Source organism: Rhinolophus ferrumequinum, chromosome 16 (genome assembly GCF_004115265.2).
Source record: "Rhinolophus ferrumequinum isolate MPI-CBG mRhiFer1 chromosome 16, mRhiFer1_v1.p, whole genome shotgun sequence".
NCBI classification, from domain to species: domain Eukaryota; kingdom Metazoa; phylum Chordata; class Mammalia; order Chiroptera; family Rhinolophidae; genus Rhinolophus; species Rhinolophus ferrumequinum.
This window is the reverse complement of record NC_046299.1, coordinates 45,181,517-45,202,393: the sequence shown is the minus strand read 5'-3', so window position 1 is coordinate 45,202,393 and position 20,877 is coordinate 45,181,517. Positions and strand designations below refer to the sequence as shown.

The following is a 20,877-nucleotide window of genomic DNA, read 5'->3' as shown; positions in this document are numbered from 1 at the left end:
GAGAATATGTTTTGTAATTTTCTATTGAGTAAGAAACAACTGTCATTTATTGACCATTCAATATGCGTCAAACAATATGCTAAAGAATTTAAAGGACACTTCAAATCAGAAAGTGTCATTGTTCATTTTCTTTAATAAATTAAAACTGAAGCATAGATAATTAAACCTGAAATTTTACAGATACCAAGTTTTTTTTGTACCATGAGTTAGGCTTATAATAAATAGATAATAAATGATAGATATTTGATATTGTTTCTCTGATTTTTTTTAGTTGAATTTTCCATTGACCATGCTTGTAATTCCTTCATTCATATACTTAAGCTTTATTGGTATTGAACACTATTGATTCAATAAACTGTGTTTTCAGTGTTCTGAACCTATTATCCAGAATATTTTAAAGCTTTTTGACATGATTTCTTCCTATTTCCCCATATATAGGTGTCCTAGAGACTAGCATCTGAAAATCCCCAGGGGCTAAGGTTATGAAGATGGTGGTTTAGGGGTATAGATGGTTTTCCACCCATCCACATTTTAAATTGCAAGTGGAAGATGCAAATTGCATACTGTTCAAAATACAACTTATCCAAAAAATTGTTACTATGCCAACACATTAAGTTGACTGTGCCTGGCAGATTAGCAACTCAAATATCAGTATGCTAAGTAGAGAGACTCTTAATAAACCATGTCCATAACATTTTTATTCTTCTCTCCAAATAATTTGTATACACATACACACCTGAATATGCTTATATGCATAAAATACATGTACATCCTTATGATTATATATATGTGCTTATTTATGTACATGTGATTTATAAATGTATAGTTGTTCTGTTTACCAATGTATAGTCAGTATTTGTGTAAAGATCTGTCTATCTGAATGTATATACAAACATACATAGACATAGTACCATTTTGAGATAAATTTTGTTATACTTCTACCTTTGGAAGCATATTAGCAGTACAACTAAATATGTGCATATGTATTTCTAACATATGTAATGTATTGCATTAAGTTTGGATTAATTTAAAAATTTAATGTTTTAGAACTTTGAGAAGTTCAACATTTATATTGAAGAGTAGATTTAAATATGTCAGATACTAAATTATACATTGCTCATCTCAAATTTAACATTGGAGTTCTAGAGCAAACAATTATAACTCAACAGATTTTTTATATGAAAATAAAACCTGAGAAGGTTTTGATTATATGACTTTAAAAAAAAAAACTATATGTCTGTTTTTAAATGAACAAATTTTATGAATTTTATATAATGACTAATTCTTTTTAAAATACTTTTTGACATAGTGAAGTAATTATAAATCTAATTATCACATGTTTTAGGCTAAAATGACTCAGTTGCCTGAGGCAGAAAAGGAAAAGATTGCTGAGCAAGTTGCTGATTTCAAGAAAGTAAAGAGTAAGCTGGATGCAGAGATTGAAATATGGGATGATACAAGCAATGACATTATTGTTCTGGCCAAGAAGATGTGTATGATCATGATGGAGATGACAGACTTCACAAGGTAATGATGTGTAATATTTATAATGGTTAGAAATATTCATTTCATTAGTGATATCTCAAGATTTTTTGAATGGCAGGGGCTAAAAATCCAAGGGAAGGTAAAAACCAGGTTATATAAAATTAGGCAGTTGTAGGTATGTACTTCTAGAGGTTTTGGTAAGTAAATATGGCAGACTTTCTAATAAACTGCCAGGGAATAATTTTAGAAACCTTTTTATATCCTCTGATGGCAGGAATCTTCTCAGTATATCATATTAGCATATTACTTTTACAAAGAAATTGGTAAATCAAGTTATAATCTCTATTGGAGCTACCTGAATGGTTGATTTCCATAGTTACATAATTCTAGTTATAGTGCTTTATGTATCATCAAAATTAATGTTATCTTTTGCTACTGAAACAGCAACTAGATATTTTTCAGTACAATGACTTAACGATATACATGAAGGAATTATACATTGTGTGTATGTATGTGATGAAAAGAAATTTGCAGAAGATTATAAGGAGATGAGAGAACTGAAACTATTAGAAAGGATATATTGAAATAACTGAGTGGTTCCAGACTGGGAAAGAAGGAAAATGAACTTAGGAAAATGGAAGGGTAAAGACACGTCACCAACAGGTGGAGAGGACACAGACTTCAGTCAAGTTTTTCCTGCTCTGCATCTATCTCTGTCTCAAAGGAATTAATGTTTTACTTTTGGCATACTTGAAATTGAGTTTGAAAAGGATGCTGAAATATGAAATAAATGGATGCTCAGTGACTTTGACGTTGTCATAATGTGTAGCTACGGTGTTCAAAGAAGATTCACAACTCTACAGAGTGACAACTCATTGGGAAATAGACACATTTCATGTTTTGCAAAAGCTAAAGAGCCCAACATTCTATAGGTATCACTGCCAAAGGAATCCACAGAATAGGAATATTGTGCCTTTAAACTTCAGTTAAGGTAAAACAGCAAAATTGAATTTCGAACTCTTGATAATCTTTTCATTTGAACTGAATCCAAATTCAGTTTAATTAGTTTAATTTCAGTTCTCATGAACTATGATAAATCTCCAATTGTTTTAAAATGAATGAAACCTTGTTCTTTACTTCTTTTTACTCCCAAATCTGTTTCAAGAGTTTTCACAGGCACGACAATGTTTTTTTCCTGAGGGTTAAATTTAACAGTTTCATATATATATATGTATATATGTGTGTGTGTATATATATATATATATATATATATATATACACACGCACACATACACATACACATACACATGTATATATGCAGTTTTATAGTTATATATATGTATATATATGTATATATATACACACACATATGTATATACACATATATGTGTATATATGTGTGTGTGTGTGTGTGTGTGTGTATGTATATATTCTATTTCTTAGTTCCACCCACTTCACATTTCTTTCACTGCAGTTGTTTGAGCTTGTTTGTAATGGGAACTGTGAGAATGGGGTGGAGTCGAAATTGGCTCTGCATTATTTAGCAATAAGTAGTCAACTATTTTAGTACACTGTATCCCACATGTAGCTTTCAATAGCCATATATATGTGTGTCTGTGTGTATATATATAACATATATATACATATTTTATATATACATATTTTATATATACATATTTCATGTATACATATTTTATATATACATATATATACATATTTTACATTATATAAAAAAACAGTAAATTATCTTTTCTAAAGTGTCACCGACACTTTTCTAAAGTGCTCTGTTTTCACATTCTCTTCAACTACTATCTCGTTATTAAGAAGAGGCATGAGACTAAAAACTTTGATGAATGCTTACTGTAGACTACACTATGATGAATATATATGTTTTCTCATTTTTATTTTCAGGACAGTGTGATTGATTATCATATTCTCCATTTTATTTTTAAAGAAACTGAAATTCCTAAAAGTCAGATAAATTGCTCAAGGACATACAAATGAAATTGACTTCCAACTAGAGTTGGTCCAACTTCAGAATCTGGATACCTATTCATTGTACTACAAGTCTTCACCCTTGTGCTAAATCCAGACCAAGACCCAGTCTTTTCCTCAAGGGAAAAATAAACAGACACATTAGTAATAACAACAGTAATTGTATAATGCATTGCATGCTTCTGACTGTGAATACATTAGGATTTCAGAAGGTCAGAAGCGAGGGATTCTTAGTAGGGAACACAGTAAGGAAAGAACAAAAGCATGAACAAGTGAAGTTTGTATTAGACTGTAAATGAGATCTGAGGATTGGGCTGGGGAATGAGACGGTCTAAATGAGAAAATGTGCAAGGGTAGAGGCTGGAGGTGGAAATGAATCTGATTTTGGGCGGCTCTAAGAAAACTGTATAAATATATGAAAAAGGTAAGGTGGATATAAAGATAGTTATAGATTATAAAAGGCCTTAGAAAATGTGTGTGTGTGTGTGTGTGTGTGTGTGTGTATTTAAGTAGAAAATAGGAAACTACTCAAAATTTGTGATCATGATAGTGGCATTATAGAAAAAACTGCTTTCAGTACTAACATAGTTTTAAAACTATTTATTCAAAAATATACCAGGGTAATATACCTATCCTCCTAAAATTTTATATCTCATGCTACAATGTGATGTCACTTTTTACTTGAAAACATGAGTATTAACTTGACAAAATTTGTAAGATCTAGAGTTTCTGTTGGTTACTTTACGAAGCGTCTACTGACTATCCGGCACTGCCCTTGGCATTAGGAGATGCCACTACCTACAGTGGAGAATTTTCAACTACCCATTTTAAGTATGGTATTGTGCACTCAAAAGTTAACCTAAATTATAAAGGAGGTGTATGTGAATCTAAAGAGGTTTGCTGTGAAGTGCTGAGCTCACAGCTTTTCTTATATCCAGGACACGCTAAGTAATGACTGGGCAACTGGAGGTGATAACCTTGAAGAGTGTCCCACTGAAGGGAAAAGAAAAGGGTTCTCATCCTCATGTAGAAATATGTTGCATTTGTCTGTAGAAAAGGAGGGCTTGGATGAGGCACGAGGCAGCTGTAGAGTGATGGCAGATGATGAACTAGATTTGGAAGTAGGGGTACATTTGTTGATTGTTGTGCTTTGTACCTCCACTGGATACAGGCTAACATTGAAGAAAACTTTCTTCCCCACCTTTCTTTTCCAAGATACAATTCTGAGAGCTGGAACAGCAAAGGAGCAGAGAGTAGAAACTCACCTTGCCTCTATTGAGCTAGGGCTTCAGAATTACAGCTTTCCAAGAAGCATTGTTGAAGTGTATAAAACTACACGTGTTCTATGCCTCACATCCTTGTGTTTATTAAATATGGAATCTCTTTGCACGTGGCTCATTTTGCTTTTTGAGGTGAAACATTTATATTCTAATATCATGTGTTAACAACAATGGCAAATTAAATGTTTTAGCCTACACAGCCAAGGAAATAAGAAATATTGGTGTTTTATGTTGTTTTTTTCCTTTTAAAAAGAGTCTTATGATTTAAACTATAAAGGCAGAGAAATTTAATTTTTGTTTTACTTGATAAGGCTACTGAATTGTTTCTCATATGTATTAAACATAAACATAAATAGCTGACAAATTATTGAAAATATGAGATATATGGATCATTTAAGATTTAAAAAAAACACTTCTGGCTTTTAAATTTAAACTTTAAGAAGGCATTCATTTTATATTTGAAATAAATATATCATTGGGGGGAGAATTATTTTTATGTGCTCTACAATGATGGCTTATTGTTTTCATTTTCCAAATAATAACCAAATAATTATAACCAAATAATAGTTATAAGCTATTATTGCCTTTTCCATGAATATTCTCCCTGTAAAGAATTAGTTTGTTTTATCTTGTGGAGACTTGAATCCTGGAAACAATTATTCAGCCATGTGAAGGAGGAATGCTTTAAAATAAAGGACAATGATTCTATCTGTATTTTTAATAATTACAATACAATAAAATAATTGTATTTTTACATGATAAAAATTTGCATGTATTCTGACATGATAAGTAATGGACAAAAATTCAGCTTATGTAATATCTTAGTAATTTTCGTTAAAATTAACTGAGACTGAGAGCACAGACATTCTTACCTGAAATCTGGAATTTCAATGTCTGGCTGTAGTGAACTTTTGAGAAAATTGGTGTAATGGCTATGGCAGTTTCCAAGTGGCAAAACAGTTCTGTATTGTATGAATCTGCAGAGATTTCAGGCGGATAGAATTAAATTATGCATCTTCTTTGAGCAAGGAGACTAAACTGTTAGAAATGTGGGGATAAACAAATACCACCCAAATGAGAATACAGTGGCTGTTTATTTAGAGATTGCTGTAACAAGGGAGTCAGCCACCATCATTTGCTTCTGGCAGAGAATCAAAGGCAGGCAGGGAAGAGGGAAAGCTTCAAAATGAAAAAAAAAAAAAAAAAGAAAGAAAGAAATAGGTGGGGGCAGATTTCAGGGATCTTTGATTGGAGTTTTTTGACATAGGGAAGATGCAGGAGGGCTAAATAGAAGCAGGGCATCTTATGTGATTAGTTTCGGGAGCATATATCGCTTTCTCTGATTATTATTGAATTACTTGCTGGGGCAAGTATAGGTAGGCTGGCTGCTGTTGCCTGTGTTTGGCCCATTCTGGGCCAGTTGCTGCAGACACTGTGATTTAGTTTGTTAACCTAGTCTCTAGTCGCTGCTGAGGTTGTGGGTCAAAATCTTCTTGTCATGTTTAGTCTGGCCACTGCCCATTTGTGTATTCAGTCTCTCAGAAATTTAACTGGTAATCATTTCTTTGGAATGGGGATGGATAGATAATTATGTAAACAATATTGAATGAAGTTGATATTTAAAATAAAATATTTATTTTTATAGGAAAAATACAATATGTGGTAATCTGTATCCTAAACCAAATGATCCAATGAGTTTAAAAGCTTAAAAAAAGGAAAAGAAAAACAATGAGCTATTCCAATAGAAAGACCTTTGTGAATCTAACTAATTTTATTAGTCTTACTCCTGCTGTGTTTCAAGAACTCTTAATTAGTTGGGTTTGGAGTTTATTTGCTGTTCTACAGTACTATGATGAACATATTCTAAAAATAAGATTTTTTTCCTTTCACATTTGTTATTTTAAATTTCCACTCCTATGTCTAACTCTCACACTTCAAAAGTTTTAATACCATATCTTAATTCAACCTTATCATGTTCTCTTATCTCAGATACTTTCATTCCCACCCCCCTATTTTATTTGATCATTTCATTTTTTCCTTTCTTTTCTTATACAGATTAGATTACTCAGCCTCTATTATAATCACTATCTCATGAAAATCTTGATCTCTTTATCTCTTGTGACTACATGACACACAAAATCACACCCCTGCCTCAATCCAACCACTGCCTTCTCCTGGCCTTTGCTTAGGCTTCAGATTGTGAGTTTCACCCATTCTTTCCTTTTGATCAGGTGTGTGTTTGTACCAGGAGATGTTATAGAGGTAGAGAGCCTGAGAGAGATACTGAATTCTTGCTACTCTGGTATGTAGTTAGTTAGGTCCTTTTTAATTAAGGGTGGGGATCCTCTCTCTAATAAACTTCTCTCTTACTTTCTGTAGGTCTTTGGGTTCTATTGAGCACTCTTCCTTGATTACAGATATTTGCCTCCACCTGCCCTTCTTTCACTTGGAATAAATACCCACTTTGAAGGCAATCTCTGATATTTACATTTTGTGACTATATTCTCTGATTGTGGGTGGTACTTGATCTCAGTGCCCCTACCTTGCTTGTCAGTGCCCCTACCTGGCTTGGCAAGGACACTGGTCAGTCAGGTGCAACTATGTAAATATTAATTTTCATTATCATTGTAGTTATCATGACACAAAATGTGAGGCAACCTTACTTTGCTCATATAATGGCAGTGGCTATTTAGCGATTTGAATTTCTCCAGTGAAGATTATTCTCTGTTTTTTAATTTTTGTCTACTTTGTCATACTCTAGTTTTACTATAAATATAAGATTTACATTGCAAATGCTAAGTCATAGATTTTTTTATTGGATTCAAATATTTTTGTTTGTCTATAAGAGCAACAAAAAAAAAAAAATAAAAGGAAATAACTATCAAAATTCCATTATATGCAGGCCAAAATATCCAGAGTTTTGAATTAGATATTCTTGGCAATTAAATATTTTAGAAGAGAGAACTGAACTCTATGTTTTCCTTAGGAAAATCCCTGAATCCCCAAATTCCATCATTGTCTGCAGAGCACATTTCCTATGTTCTATAGGAAAAGGTAAAACTTCAGAAAGGGGTTCTATCAAATTTCTGGTCTGGTGGAATTGATAGTATGCCGGAAAAATAAAAATAAAAACAAATTGTAGGAATGAAATCATTAAATACATATTTTTTGCCCTTTGACCGTTAAAAGTCTTTTTTTAGCTTGTCGTAATTTGCCCACGTACTCATATGTAGGGAACTTCTTCAAAAATTTTTAAAGAATAATTTATTATAAGTATTTGGGACCTACAAAATGGTTTTAAATTTCATCAGTGCATTGTGACCTTGGTGAAAGAAGCTTAATTAATTCCTGTATGTCATTTTATGGAAGTATTGACTTTTCAGCTTAAATAGATACTAAAACTACTTGGGGAATTATTTTTCAAGTAAATAGTTTGAAGGAAAAACAAAATGCAGTGACATAAAAGCCAAGGAGAGGTGAAGAGAAGTCAAAGATTTATTGAATTATTTGTTCATTCATGTACTCATTCATTGATGCATGCATTTAAAAATATTTGGTGAACACCTATTATACATTAGGTTCTGTTCGTCATATAAAAAGCAAAATCTGGATTTGGGTTCAATTTCTGCCCTTAAGGACTTGTAGAAATTAGGAAAGGAATAAATGTAAGAATTAGGAACCAAGAGAGTGACCAGCTATGCCTTGAGAATTAATAAAGACTTAAACAGACGAGGAACTATTTGACCTGAATCTTAAAGAATGAGTGAAAGTTTCCCACATGAAGAGGAAGAAAAGCACCTTAAAGAAGGAACATGAAATGTGGGATATGCTTAGAAGAAAATCAGGAGATAGCATTGCTGTTAGTTGGGAGAACACCATTAAGGGATTGAAACTTATAAAAACCTAGAGATGTCAATTGAAGTGTTTTAAGATGACACTGACATTTTGTATATAGAAAATAGGGAAAAATGGGTGCTTTTTTTTTTTTTTTTACTGGAATGTGTGTTTAGGAATAAAAAGATCATTTTTGAGGATAATGAGGAGTTCACATGTAGATATTTTGGATTTCAGATAAAACATGCAAGTGATATCCTATTAGAAAGAGGAAGTAGAGATTAGGATAATGGGTGCATTATTCTAATGGGAATTATTCTGAGAGAGATCATTGTTAAAGCTGTAAGAGTTAATAAGCTTCTCAAGGTAGGCTATTTGAAAAGAGAAAAAAGAAAACTATAGTCTGAATATTAATATCTAAACAATTAAAATATTACAATAAATATTTGTTTAGTCTGCTTTTCTTTCATAAATTATTAAATTGTACATTGTTTATTCCTCTTACAGAAATGTGAAAAAAAATTCCATCTCTATGGGCCCAGGAATGGGAATATTTTATAGGTGTTCTATGGAATCCCTTGCAGACCCAACTTGTCATGTCTTTATGGGAAATACAGCTCTTCTTCCCTCAGTTTCTTTTTTTTTTTTCAGATCAGAGCTTAGTTGTCTACAAGAAGATGTGCCGGTATTTTCAGTAGTCCTCAATCTAATAAAAAGGAAATGGAAATGTAACTTTGAACCTGTACCACGATGCTCATCTGCCCCCTACAAATACATAGTAGCAACAGGGCTCAATCAATGAACACTTTTCTTTTTTCTTTTATTTTTAAGCAGAAGCTACAGCATCTCACATTGTTAGAAGTTTCAGTAAAGATGTCACTAGAGATACCAGAATATAAACAAATAAACAAACAAAACAAACTCTGCACAGGATATTTTGATATTATAACTGCTATTAGTAATATTTTTGTTTAGTGGTTTTTCACCTTATGCCCTGCTTTTTAAGGGTGATTAAGACCAGGGGATGCAGTGCCACAGTACATTTTCAATGCAACATTATTGAGTACAAAGCAAAGGAAGCCACAACCTAGGATTTAGGTAGATACAATCTAATATGATGGCATGAGTGCATATTGGAAGTGACTCATTTCTTTCCAGCATGGAGTACTTTGGATTTTGAGATGTATTTTAGGCATACAATACACAGGAAGCTCTCTAATATTTGCTTAATTAAGATGAATTATGCCACCAAAACTCGTAAGTGTATAAGACTTTTAGTTTAGTTTTGTTTTTATTTTCCAGCAAATCATCTTTCTCATTGAATTTTGTCAGGTACACATAAAAGTAGTATACATAGTGGAAAATGCCAAGAGAGAACCATTTGTCTGGTGTTTAACACTAAAATTTGACTTTGGAATCCAATATACCAGAGTTGAATCCTGACTTTGTCACGAGATGTTTTGTGGTTTTTTTTTGTGGTGTGGACACACAACTTACTCATCTTCATCTTTTTTTTTTTCATTAAAGTTAGAAAGCAAAATTTACCTGATAAGTTTGCTGTGACAATTACAGTATATAAATAATGCATATAAAAAGTGCCTAGTGCAGAGGAAGGACACAATAAGTGGTGACTATTATTTTCAAATGACTTTAAATTCTTTTCAAACTAATGTGAATAGTCAGGAGAAATAGCCCTAAGAAAGAATTGGTGTGAAACTTTAAATTCTTTGCACAATTCCACAAAACTTAGAATATGGGACACACCCACATAATGCATGGTGGGGGAATGAGACAGTATACAGTCAAAAGCTAATACAGAGAAAGTTTGGAAATGTTTTGGCCATAAATGGCATGGATCAGTCATCATGGATACTAATGCCTGGTTAATTAATATTAAAAGAGAGCCAAAAGATGGAGTCCAGTTTGGGTAATACGGATTAAGTAGGAAGAGGAGTAAGTTATATCCTGCATTGCCTGAAGTGAGGAGGAGATAAAAGCTTCTCAGGTAGGCATTTCTAGCAAATTTCAAAATAAACAACTATTGAAGGGGTGTTGTTTTAAGTAAGTATAAAATTTGGTTTGGTATGTTCTTGATTTCTCTGGATAAAGATGTGATTATAAAACAATTAAATTCTACATTTAAAAAAAGGAGTCCTGTTACATTTTTAATCACACTATAACTAACATCATACCTCTTAAGATCTACCTCCTACAAAATATTAGATGAGAAAGAGCAGATTCAAGCATTGCAGGAATGTCAATTTGCCAGCCAGCCACCATGTGTTTGACTGGTGTTTAACAATGAGTATTGGCTGACCTCTGCTGAAGAACATGGATAGTATCTTGGTACCTGAGGCAGTTGCAACCCACAAGTGAAAACACAATCTCTCAGATATGTAATGGAATACCAGGAGATGTCAAGGTGAGTCACATTACATAAATGTCACCAGGACATCTGCTGGTGGTGCTTTTCTTCCGATTTTCTCCTTGTATAATGAAGCAACTGTAAGGTGCCAGTGGGGACTGGTAGGTAGTCTTTTACAGTGCACTAATATAAAATAACGTTTTATATTTCAAATCAGTCTCCTTCATTACAGATAAAGGCAGATACTAAATCACAATTGCTGTTGAGGAGAGCAAAGGTCTTTTAACATACTACACAGCGAAATTAACCTTAAAAAAGCTTTATAGTACCCTTTTAAAGACTGCATTGCCAGTGGATCGCTGACCTAGGGATTCAGTATTTGTCCATTGTTTTTAATAAAAAGGGATATTTTTAAGTTGTTGCTTTTAGCAAATTCCATATTCTAACAAATAAATGGTTCAGTATTTAAAAGACTCTAATATGTTTTAAAGTAATAATTTCTTACTCTTTTCAGTGTGAGTGTGTTTCCTTAAATGTCCTTTCCTTAGTATTGTCATTAAATTGTTTCCTTTAATTATTCTGTTCTCTCTCCTTTCTCTTCTGCTACCCAGAAGGCTGTGTATATTTGCTACTTTCCATGGTGATTACTTGTCAACATACCTTCTGGTTTCTTTCCTTCTGTTTCTCTGGCCTCAATGTAATTGGATTACACTTGTCAGCTTTATCCTTTTCTTTCCAGAGTCTGATTCTCTTATCTTGTCCGCTAATAGCCCTAGTCTCCATCCACACATTTTCTTTATATTTTTACTTTTTTCCTATTTTTTTCCTTTAACATTTGCCACTTCCAATATATCATCAAATTCTTTCCCATTATTTTCTTTCCCTTTCATTTCTTGCCTCTTTTTTTATAAGTCACTTATTTCTAATGTTTCTATGCCATCTCTTTCTCCTTGCATTTATATAATGTTGTCCATATAATCCCTTTACCCACAGCTTTCCTCACTCACAATTATAAGTATTTATTGAGGCCCACTAAGTGCCTCAACATATGGACCTAAAAATAATATGACACAGACCTTGCCTTCAAGGTGTTTTCCATCTAGAAGAGACAGATACATCAATCAATCAATCAGTCATTAAAATTGTAGAAAGTTCAGTGATACAAATAGATACAAGGTTTACTGGAAGCCCTAGAGAATGGTGCTATGGGTTGGGAGGGGATGACATCAAGAAAAGTAATTTCTGGATGATGTGCTAACCTATCTAAGTCTTGAGTAAGGGTAGTATATAGTAGAAAGAACTGTCTAGGCAGAGGGGACTGCATGAAAAAAGGCTCAGAGACACAAAATAGCATCTGTGGTGAGCAGACAAACATTTGGACATTGCCCGAGTGTAAACAGAAGGCAGGGAATGTGGAAAAGGACATTGAAAACAGGAAATGGTCTCTGTAGAGGGAATTATTTGTCACTCTGAGAAAAATGAATGTGAACTGGAACCTTGGATGCATTTGAAGTAGGGGATGGCCGGTCAATTTGACCATATATTCTTTCAGGTATTTAGAGGATAGACTAGAGGGATATAAGAATGGAATTAGGGGAATGAAGACTATTTTATGAGAGGCTGGATCAGGGTGGCAATAGAGAAATATCAGAGAGAGCAGATGTGAGAATTATTTACATGAGAAACAAAGTGACAGAACTAAATTGCTTATTGAATGTAGTGATAAGAGAGGGGATGACTCTTGGAATCTATATCTAGTGATTAGGTGAATGATGATAACAAAAGCTGAGAGAGGGAGAACATGGCACAACTCATCCTTTATTTTCCCTTCCTAAGAGATCTTCCAAAATATTGATAACTTGCCTTTTATAGAGTGCACTTAATTTTTAAAGCTCTCACCTACTCATTACTTATTTAATCCTCATGTGAATCCTCTGAAATTGAGCTGGTAATATTATCCATAATTTTTAGGTAAGAGCACTGACAAAACCTTTCCTCCAGTGTATAAGGTCTGACAATTAAGTTCACGAACTCATCCCAGAAAAAGTTCTGCATACCTCATTGCTGAATATCACTATGGTCACCTTCGAGGTACTCCCCTTGGGAAACTATGCACTGATGCCTGCACTTAGTCCACCCTTCAAAACAATTTTGGAGCTCTTTTTCTGGAATGGCCATCAGAGCTGTTATTGTATTACCCTTGATGTCCTGAATGTCATCAAAATATCTTCCTTTCAATATTTCCATTATCTTTGGGTAAAGAAAGAAGTCATTGGGGGCCAGATCAGGTGAGTAGGGGGGGTGTTCCAATACAGTTATTTGTTTACTGGCTAAACACTCCCTCAGAGACAGTGTCGTGTGAGCTGATGCATTATCATGATGCAAGAGCCATGAATTGTTGGCGAAAAGTTCAGGCTGTCTGACTTTTTCATGCAGCCTTTCAGCACTTCCAAATAGTAAACTTGGTGAACTGTTTGTCCAGTTGATACAAATTCATAATGCATAATCCCTCTGATATCAAAAAAGGTTAGCAACATCGTTGCAAAAAGTTCGCAAACTTAATTGTCCAACCTCATATATCCTAGTGACAGTAGGTTCTTTAAATGCTTCTAATATTTTTAATTGGGCAGCCTCGGCTGCTGGTCTGACAGTCCACCTGGTGGGCCTACTATAGGCCTGGGTAACGCAGTCATGAAGGCACTGCCTTCACAAACACGAATGGGCGTAAAGAAGATTATCCTAATCAGAGGCATCCTCAGTGGTGACTGCTACAGTAATACATTTCGTTCAGTTAATCCCACACAGAAAGTTGCCATCAGCATCAGTAGGAACACCTTCAAGTCAAAGAGAGCTATTGATTGGCTTAGAATTCACCATGAATCAGCACATATTTTAAATATGAATGAGATTTTGCAGCCCGTGTTTTATACATGTGTTACATAGAAGCTTCAGACTGTATTGATGACTGCCGATTCAAACGAATAATCACCTCACATCTGTTTTACGTTTGCTTTGTATTTTTATGAAGTTATTTTAAAAGCCATGTGCAAACAGTTGATATCTGAGAAAGCCTTCTGTGTTCTACCAGCCCAGCTGAAAACCAGAGAAATCACTTTTCTAGTAACAGTAGCAATGCACGGGAAGTTGATGATAACAAAGGCATTTTCTGTACTGCTCTCACATTGATTTCAAATGAGGGATGGACATGGGTAGAAGACAGGACACCCCACCGTGAACTAATTCCACTTGATATATCTGAATCCACTTCGCTCTGATCATGCTTTCTTTTTTTTTTTTGAATTAAAGTTTATTGTGGCGACAAAATTGTTTATAAAGTCACATAGGTTTCAGGTGTACGATTCTCTAATACATCATCTATATATCACATTGTGTGTTCACCACCCAGAATATTATTCTAAGTGAAATGAGTCAGACAGAAAAAGTCGAGAACCATATGATTTCACTGATATGTGGTATATACAACTGAAAACAATAAAGGAACAAAACAAACAAATGAAGAAACAAAAACTCTGATCATGCTTTATTCGTATTTCTAGGTGGTGTGCAATGGTGATAGTACTTGAAGCAATATAATCTTTGTTCATCATCCCCAATACTATAAAGCTATGTTTAGGTTTAAGGTTTAGATACAAGATGAGGAGTCATTGTATGAACTGGGTATTTATTTGTTCAGTAGGCAAATAAGGAAAGGAAAATGGATTGAATTATGATTCCTGAGAGGAGTTTGACAATGTCCTAACCTCATAAACCAATTGAAGAAAAGTGTCAAATTATACTTACAACATAAATTTTTAGGTTGCAAGTGAGAGTTTGATAAGAATTAATCAGAGTGTTGTTATATTAACCAGTGTTTATTTTCTAAACAGATTTATATCTGAAATATTCATTCATATGACCCAGAAGGGCATAGTAATTTAGAAAAGTGAGTTTATCAAGCAGCCTTTGTCAATAAAGATCTAGAATTTTTCCGATATGATTTAAATAAAAATCATTTTAAAATTTGGAACCACTGTATAAATTCTATGCACCCCTATGATGTCTCTACAATATAGATCAAGACAAGTAATTCTCTTTTCTAAACTCCTAGAGAATTCAGCTATGTGTATAAGGATAGTTTTAACAAAAGTTAACCCAGAATTTAGAACAGTTGTTCTCCAACTGTAATAAAAAATACCGGGGCGCTTTTCAAACATACATTCTTTTTTTTTTTTTTTTTTTTTTTTTTTACCATCTCTATATAATTACTGAATTTGAATAGCAGGGTATAATGATTGAGAATATTTTTAGCTTCCCAGTTTATTCTGCTGCGAACTGTTTGAAAATGACCAGCTTAAAATGCATGTTTAATATTACTCAACATCATCTGGAAAAAAATAATAATGCGTACAACTCCCTGTGTAGTATGCTGCCATCTCTGTGTGTTAATACTAAACACATACCTGTGTGCTTGTACATCTATCAAACATCTTTGGATGTATTGTTCTGTTTTGTTTTATTTTGTTTTCTTTTATTTTGTTTCTGGAGGACTGGGATTCAGGCAGGGATGAAAGAGATACTTATTTTTCTCTCTATAAACTTTATTTATTTATACCATTTGAAATTACTTTTCATAAGTTTCTAAGTTACATTATGTGCATGTGTGTGGGAGGGTGAGTGGGTATGTGGGAGATGAATGTGTGGGTCTGTGTAAAATCAAAGAATATTAAAAAGTATATTATACTTTGTTGTATTCATCTAGATACGAGATAAATTTTGATTTCTCCTTAGAAAAAGTTTGTTTTCAATTTTTCGAAATCATCAATATGCACAATAGGCAGTCTTGCCCATATTTCATGTCTTCCCCCTCCCTAACTCTATCACATAATTAGTTATAGAGTTCTCCTTATGAGCCAGGCCCTATGCTGGACTTTGGAAATATAAGGAAAATGGCATATGGCTACTACCCTCAAATGTTGGCAATCGAAACATAAGCAGATAAAGAAACATGTGTAATATAAACTTATTCCCAAATACCTCAGCTGAAATGACTTACGTTTGAATCAAAAAATTCCAAGGAGACTTTAATATGCTTATTACAAAGAGAAGGGTGGAAAATACTGTTTATTCTTTTATTGCAACTATTCTCTCTCCTATGTGAGATATTGACCTATTTCCTTCCAATCTTTTATTTGTTTGTTTAATTCTGCACTTTCTCCATAGTACTAGTATAAGCTGTTTCTTCGTTCTTAGATTCTAAATTCTTAACGGCTATCAAGACAGTACCCAAAGGAGGATGAAGGTGAAAGGCAAAGGGCATTGAGGACCTAATGTCGGTATATATTCTATCCATTTCCCTCGAATGTCCTTACCATGCCTACCTGTATCCTTTTCTGCTTTACAGACTCCTCCAAAATTTACTTGTTTTCTATCTATCCATCTAATTACTCTCCCTGCTTGTTTTGAAATACATTTAACTTGGGTTGCAAACATATATGTGATACAAAAAGTAAATGAAATTTGAAAGAGATGAAATATACAAGGCAAAGAAAGAAAAAGGATTTGGTTGTAAACCAGCACTGAGTGAGATTCCAACATTAAAAATAAATGTCCAAAACAATATGCACTTGTCAAGAGTGGGACGCACATTTGATTCTAAGATATTTAACTGGAAGACGGTGATTTAAAAGAATAAAATTTGATTTAAAAATATAATTGAATGTTCTGGGAAAGCACAACAGTTTCTGATTTGCAGGTACATAATCCATTTTGTATTCTTAACCCAGAGTTCAGGTTTTTCCTTTCATAAGCTTTAATTGGCTAAAACTGATTCCTTTTCATTCAAGTGAATAATTTCTAGGCAACAGGAAATTGAAAGTAAGTGGCTATTAAAGGAGCTCTCTGAAATACTCACAGTGCATAAATTAGAGTTTTATAAATGATCTAAAACTAGTAAGTGGTCAAAATAATGTTCAGTTTGAGATTATGCAGATGAAGTTAGGGAATAGAAACTAGCTTTTCAAATTATCTAAATAAACATTATTTTTTTTTTTATCATTGAGCACTGTGCTATTGCTGCTGATGAAGTTAGGTGAAAATTGTGGAAAACTGGCTGGAAATGGTGTAATCAGGAATGTTTTGAGCCCCAAAAGGGCAACAGTAAATGCTTCGTTTTGTTTTCCTTTCTCAGGATTCTGTTGTAGAATGAATCAGAGATTGATGATAACTGATTTGAGAGGAAGTGCACTGTGAACCTCACAATAGCATTCCCTACCGTGTGGCGTATAAATATGTCCATGTAGTGCTTCAGATTAATATTGAGTGATTCAACACTTTTTTTTTTTACTTGAAAATTTCATTTCTTGTTCACCATAAAAACATGTATTTACATACAAAATGAAAAGAATGTCTATTGGATAGTAATGATTAATACTCATTCTCCAGGCTATTTTTGTTTCTTTTCATATATATTAAAACAATCTCTCAAAGAAATATTGTGCACTAAAAGATTTAATAGTAGGTAAGAGCATATTTAAAAAAAAAAATACTCCTTTTGCACAAAACACCTTCCCTCTCCAAATCTAAATTCTAAGATATGACCACTTTTAGCTACTTTTATATTTAGCTTTTCCCTTAGTTACCTATTGGACTAAATAATTATATTGCTATGTTATAATTTATCATCCATGATTATTGTTTTTTGACTCTCAATAAATTTATAGGAGAGACTTTTAAAAAAAATTTAAGCCTTTCTCCACTTTATTTTAGCAATGGGTTGTGGGAAATGTGCGATTTTATTTTGTCATGAAAATATTTCAATGCATGGTGATATTGCCTGATGGGTGTAGTATTTTGTGCAGAACAGTTAGAGGAAGTCTTATAGCACTCTCTTCTATCTTGTTGTAAAGGTCAGAAAAAAAAAGCAGCAAACTGGGAGGGAAATAGCTTATTGCCAGAGTAATAATGTCCGAAGGCTTTCAGATTATGTTGGTTTTTCCTGCCTTCCAACTGTTTGTCTCCATCTTCTTCTTACAGCTCACAAAATGTAGGTGTTTGTTGTTGTTGGCCACACCTACGACTTCAAAAATCAGTCTAATAACCATTTTGGTAATTAATCACTAGGTTTCCTTGATGGAAACAGGATTTATCTGAACTCCCAATTTGTGTGATAAGAACATAGTAACTATTTTACCTTTTTTCTATCTTTCCTGACTCCTTCCGACCTTACCAAATATTAGGAGTGTATCTTGATTTTTGCCTTCCAGTTTTACTTTATAAACATAATTATATCATTCTTGCTTTGTCTATTGGCTGATCTCTGTATGTTTAAAAACCAGTAAATATTATTTATATTATTCAGACTATAAATGCTGTTCATCACAACGTTCCAATTGTAGTTTCTTCTTTGCAGTGCCAGTATTTCAGGTCTTGTACCACTCAATGGAGAAATGCTTCATTTATTTATTTATTCATTCAGTAAATAGTTATAGGGCATCATCTATGTCAGGCACTGTTCTGGGCTCTTGTAAGACAATGGTAAATGAAAACCACAAAGTTTCCTGACCTCATAGAGCTTATATTTCATTGAATAGGAATAGACAATAAAGAATGGACACAATAAGAAAGTAAATTAGATAATATTTTAGAAAGACATGGGGAAATGAAAACATAGAGTGAGGAAGACCCGTTTTGCTAGGTTAAGGTTATAATTTTAAATAGTGTGGTCAGAATAGGTCTCAGCTGAGCACAAGTTGAAGGAGATGGGGAAGCTAAGCCTGCTAATATCTAGGGAAAGAGAGTTTGAAGGGAAGGTACAGTTGAGGAGTTTGCCTAATCTTTGAGGCTGGGGTTAGCGTTATGAGATGAGGTTGAAAACATGATAGGGAGTACAAATGAGATTATGTGAGAAACTTAGTTTTACTCTGAATGTAGTTGGAGGCATTTTAGGGTTTTAAGTAAAGAGGTTTACTGCTCTGTAGTGTATTTTAAAAGGATCACTCCTGTATTGAGGGAAAAAAAATATATATATAAGAGACAAGGATAAAAACAGAGACCAATTAGAACCTCTAACAGGAATGGAGAACAAACATGATGTACCCTCCAACTCTGAGAATTCCATGTCTTCTATGTCCTTGAAATTTCCATCATGTTTCTATTTTGTATGTTTCTAAGGCTCCTATTAGTTGAATAGTCGATCTTCCAACATTGTAGATATTTATTGATCTTCCAATTAATATAGATATTGATTCTATACACATCTTAGTTTTTCTCTCAAAAGTTCTGCCTCTTGTCCTTGATTTTATTTTCTGATTATTCTCTTGAAATTATATTAATAGAACTTTTTAGATTCAAATTTTCTTTTTTGTCATTTGTTTTTGTTATCTCCATAGCATCTGTGTAAGAAAAAGAGATTCTATGGAAAGCGACCTCACAGGGTGATCTGATCATAAATTCCCAACTGGGCAGGTCTTGGTTGGTAATCAAGCCCCAGGCATAAAACTTCTTTAGTGAAAGGCTTTTCTTTGCCTTAAACAATCCCTGTTCATTGTTTCTGTGTATCTAGGTTAAGACACCTTTGAAATGCCCCCTTTCAAACCCAAACACCTCCTTCTAATATGTGACCACTCTGGCAGACCCCTCCTTCAAACTATCCTATACCCAGTCGCAGCTTTACTTTCTCCCACCATCATGTAATCTTCCTTACCTTCTCTCCTTAATTTCAAATGCATAAAAGAAACTGTGAAACTTGTTCTTCAGAGCATTTGAAATCTTGCTACCTGGCGTATGTTGTCAGTTTGGCTCAAATAAACTCATAAAAATTCTCTACAGGTTTGTGTTACCGAAGCCCACTAATTAACTTTGTTCTGCCTGAGTGTTCTGGACAAAAAAATGCATGAGCAGAGGTTTGCAATAAAGAAAGAAATTAGTTTATTAGAATTGGCCAATTTGGAGATGGACAAACTCAAGCTTTGAAAGATCTGACTCCCTGGTGCTGTGTAGGTTACAGATTATATGGGATAAAATCACAAAACACTGTGCTTTAGGGTTTCTGGGTTATATTAGGAGCTGATTGTTCGAAGGTGAGATAGAGTAATAAATCATTTCTTCAGGTCTTGAGGACAGCTCTGAGGTCAGCTCCAGCATCCAGAACAAATGTCAAGGAGAGGTAGCCAAGGGAGGCATCTTAGAAATTTAGGACTCAGGAGTTAAAACATAATTTAGATTAAGATGTTATCATTATCCTACCTTGGGCTTAAATCATGTGACCATTAGTCAGAACCAGGCTATTGTCTTCTGCTACCTCAGGGTAAATAATCATCAAGGTGAGAGTCAAGGTCAGGTCAGTAAAGTGTGCTGGGAGAGAAAAGGGGGAAAAGATTGTTTTAAAACTACAGTTTAAATCAAATCAGAATTAAAGGGACCTTGATTTCATTTGTATGTTTCTTACATCTTCACATCCTATACCTGCATTATGGATGCACTGTCTTTTTAAAATCCTTTTAACAATGTTAGTGTGGTCATCATGAGCCACATAACAACATTTTGGTCAATAATGAGCTTGATGATGTAAGAAACATCCAAACCTGTAGAGAATTTTTATGAGAGTTTATTTGAGCCAAAACAATTGCCAGGAAGCAAGATCTCAAATGTCTGGAGAATAACTGTTTTGCAGTTTCTTTTATGCATTTGAAATCAAGGGAATATAAGGAAGATTACATGGAGGTGGGAGAAAGCAAGGGGGGATCTGGATTATAGGACAGGTAACAAGATAAGGTGCTGTCTTGAGGGTGGTTGTGCCTTCTGGGGATATTAACTCTGACATTTCAAAGATGTATTAACCTAGATACACAAGGACAATGGACAGGGCTGGCTTAAAAAGCTTTCACTAAAGAAGTTATAGGCCTGGGGCATGATTAACCA

The 20,877-nt window shown here is 33.8% G+C and overlaps 1 protein-coding gene across 3 annotated transcripts in view; it reads left to right on the top strand.

The window, feature by feature from the left end:
* Window positions 1-20,877, top strand: part of CTNNA3 (catenin alpha 3) — a 1,431,866-nt gene that overhangs the window by 1,301,771 nt on the left and 109,218 nt on the right. For all 3 annotated transcript variants that reach the window (XM_033130597.1, XM_033130596.1, XM_033130595.1), the window contains exon 15: window positions 1,346-1,527. In XM_033130597.1, the coding sequence (XP_032986488.1) occupies window positions 1,346-1,527 (182 nt within the window). The remainder of the gene's footprint in view (window positions 1-1,345; window positions 1,528-20,877) is intronic.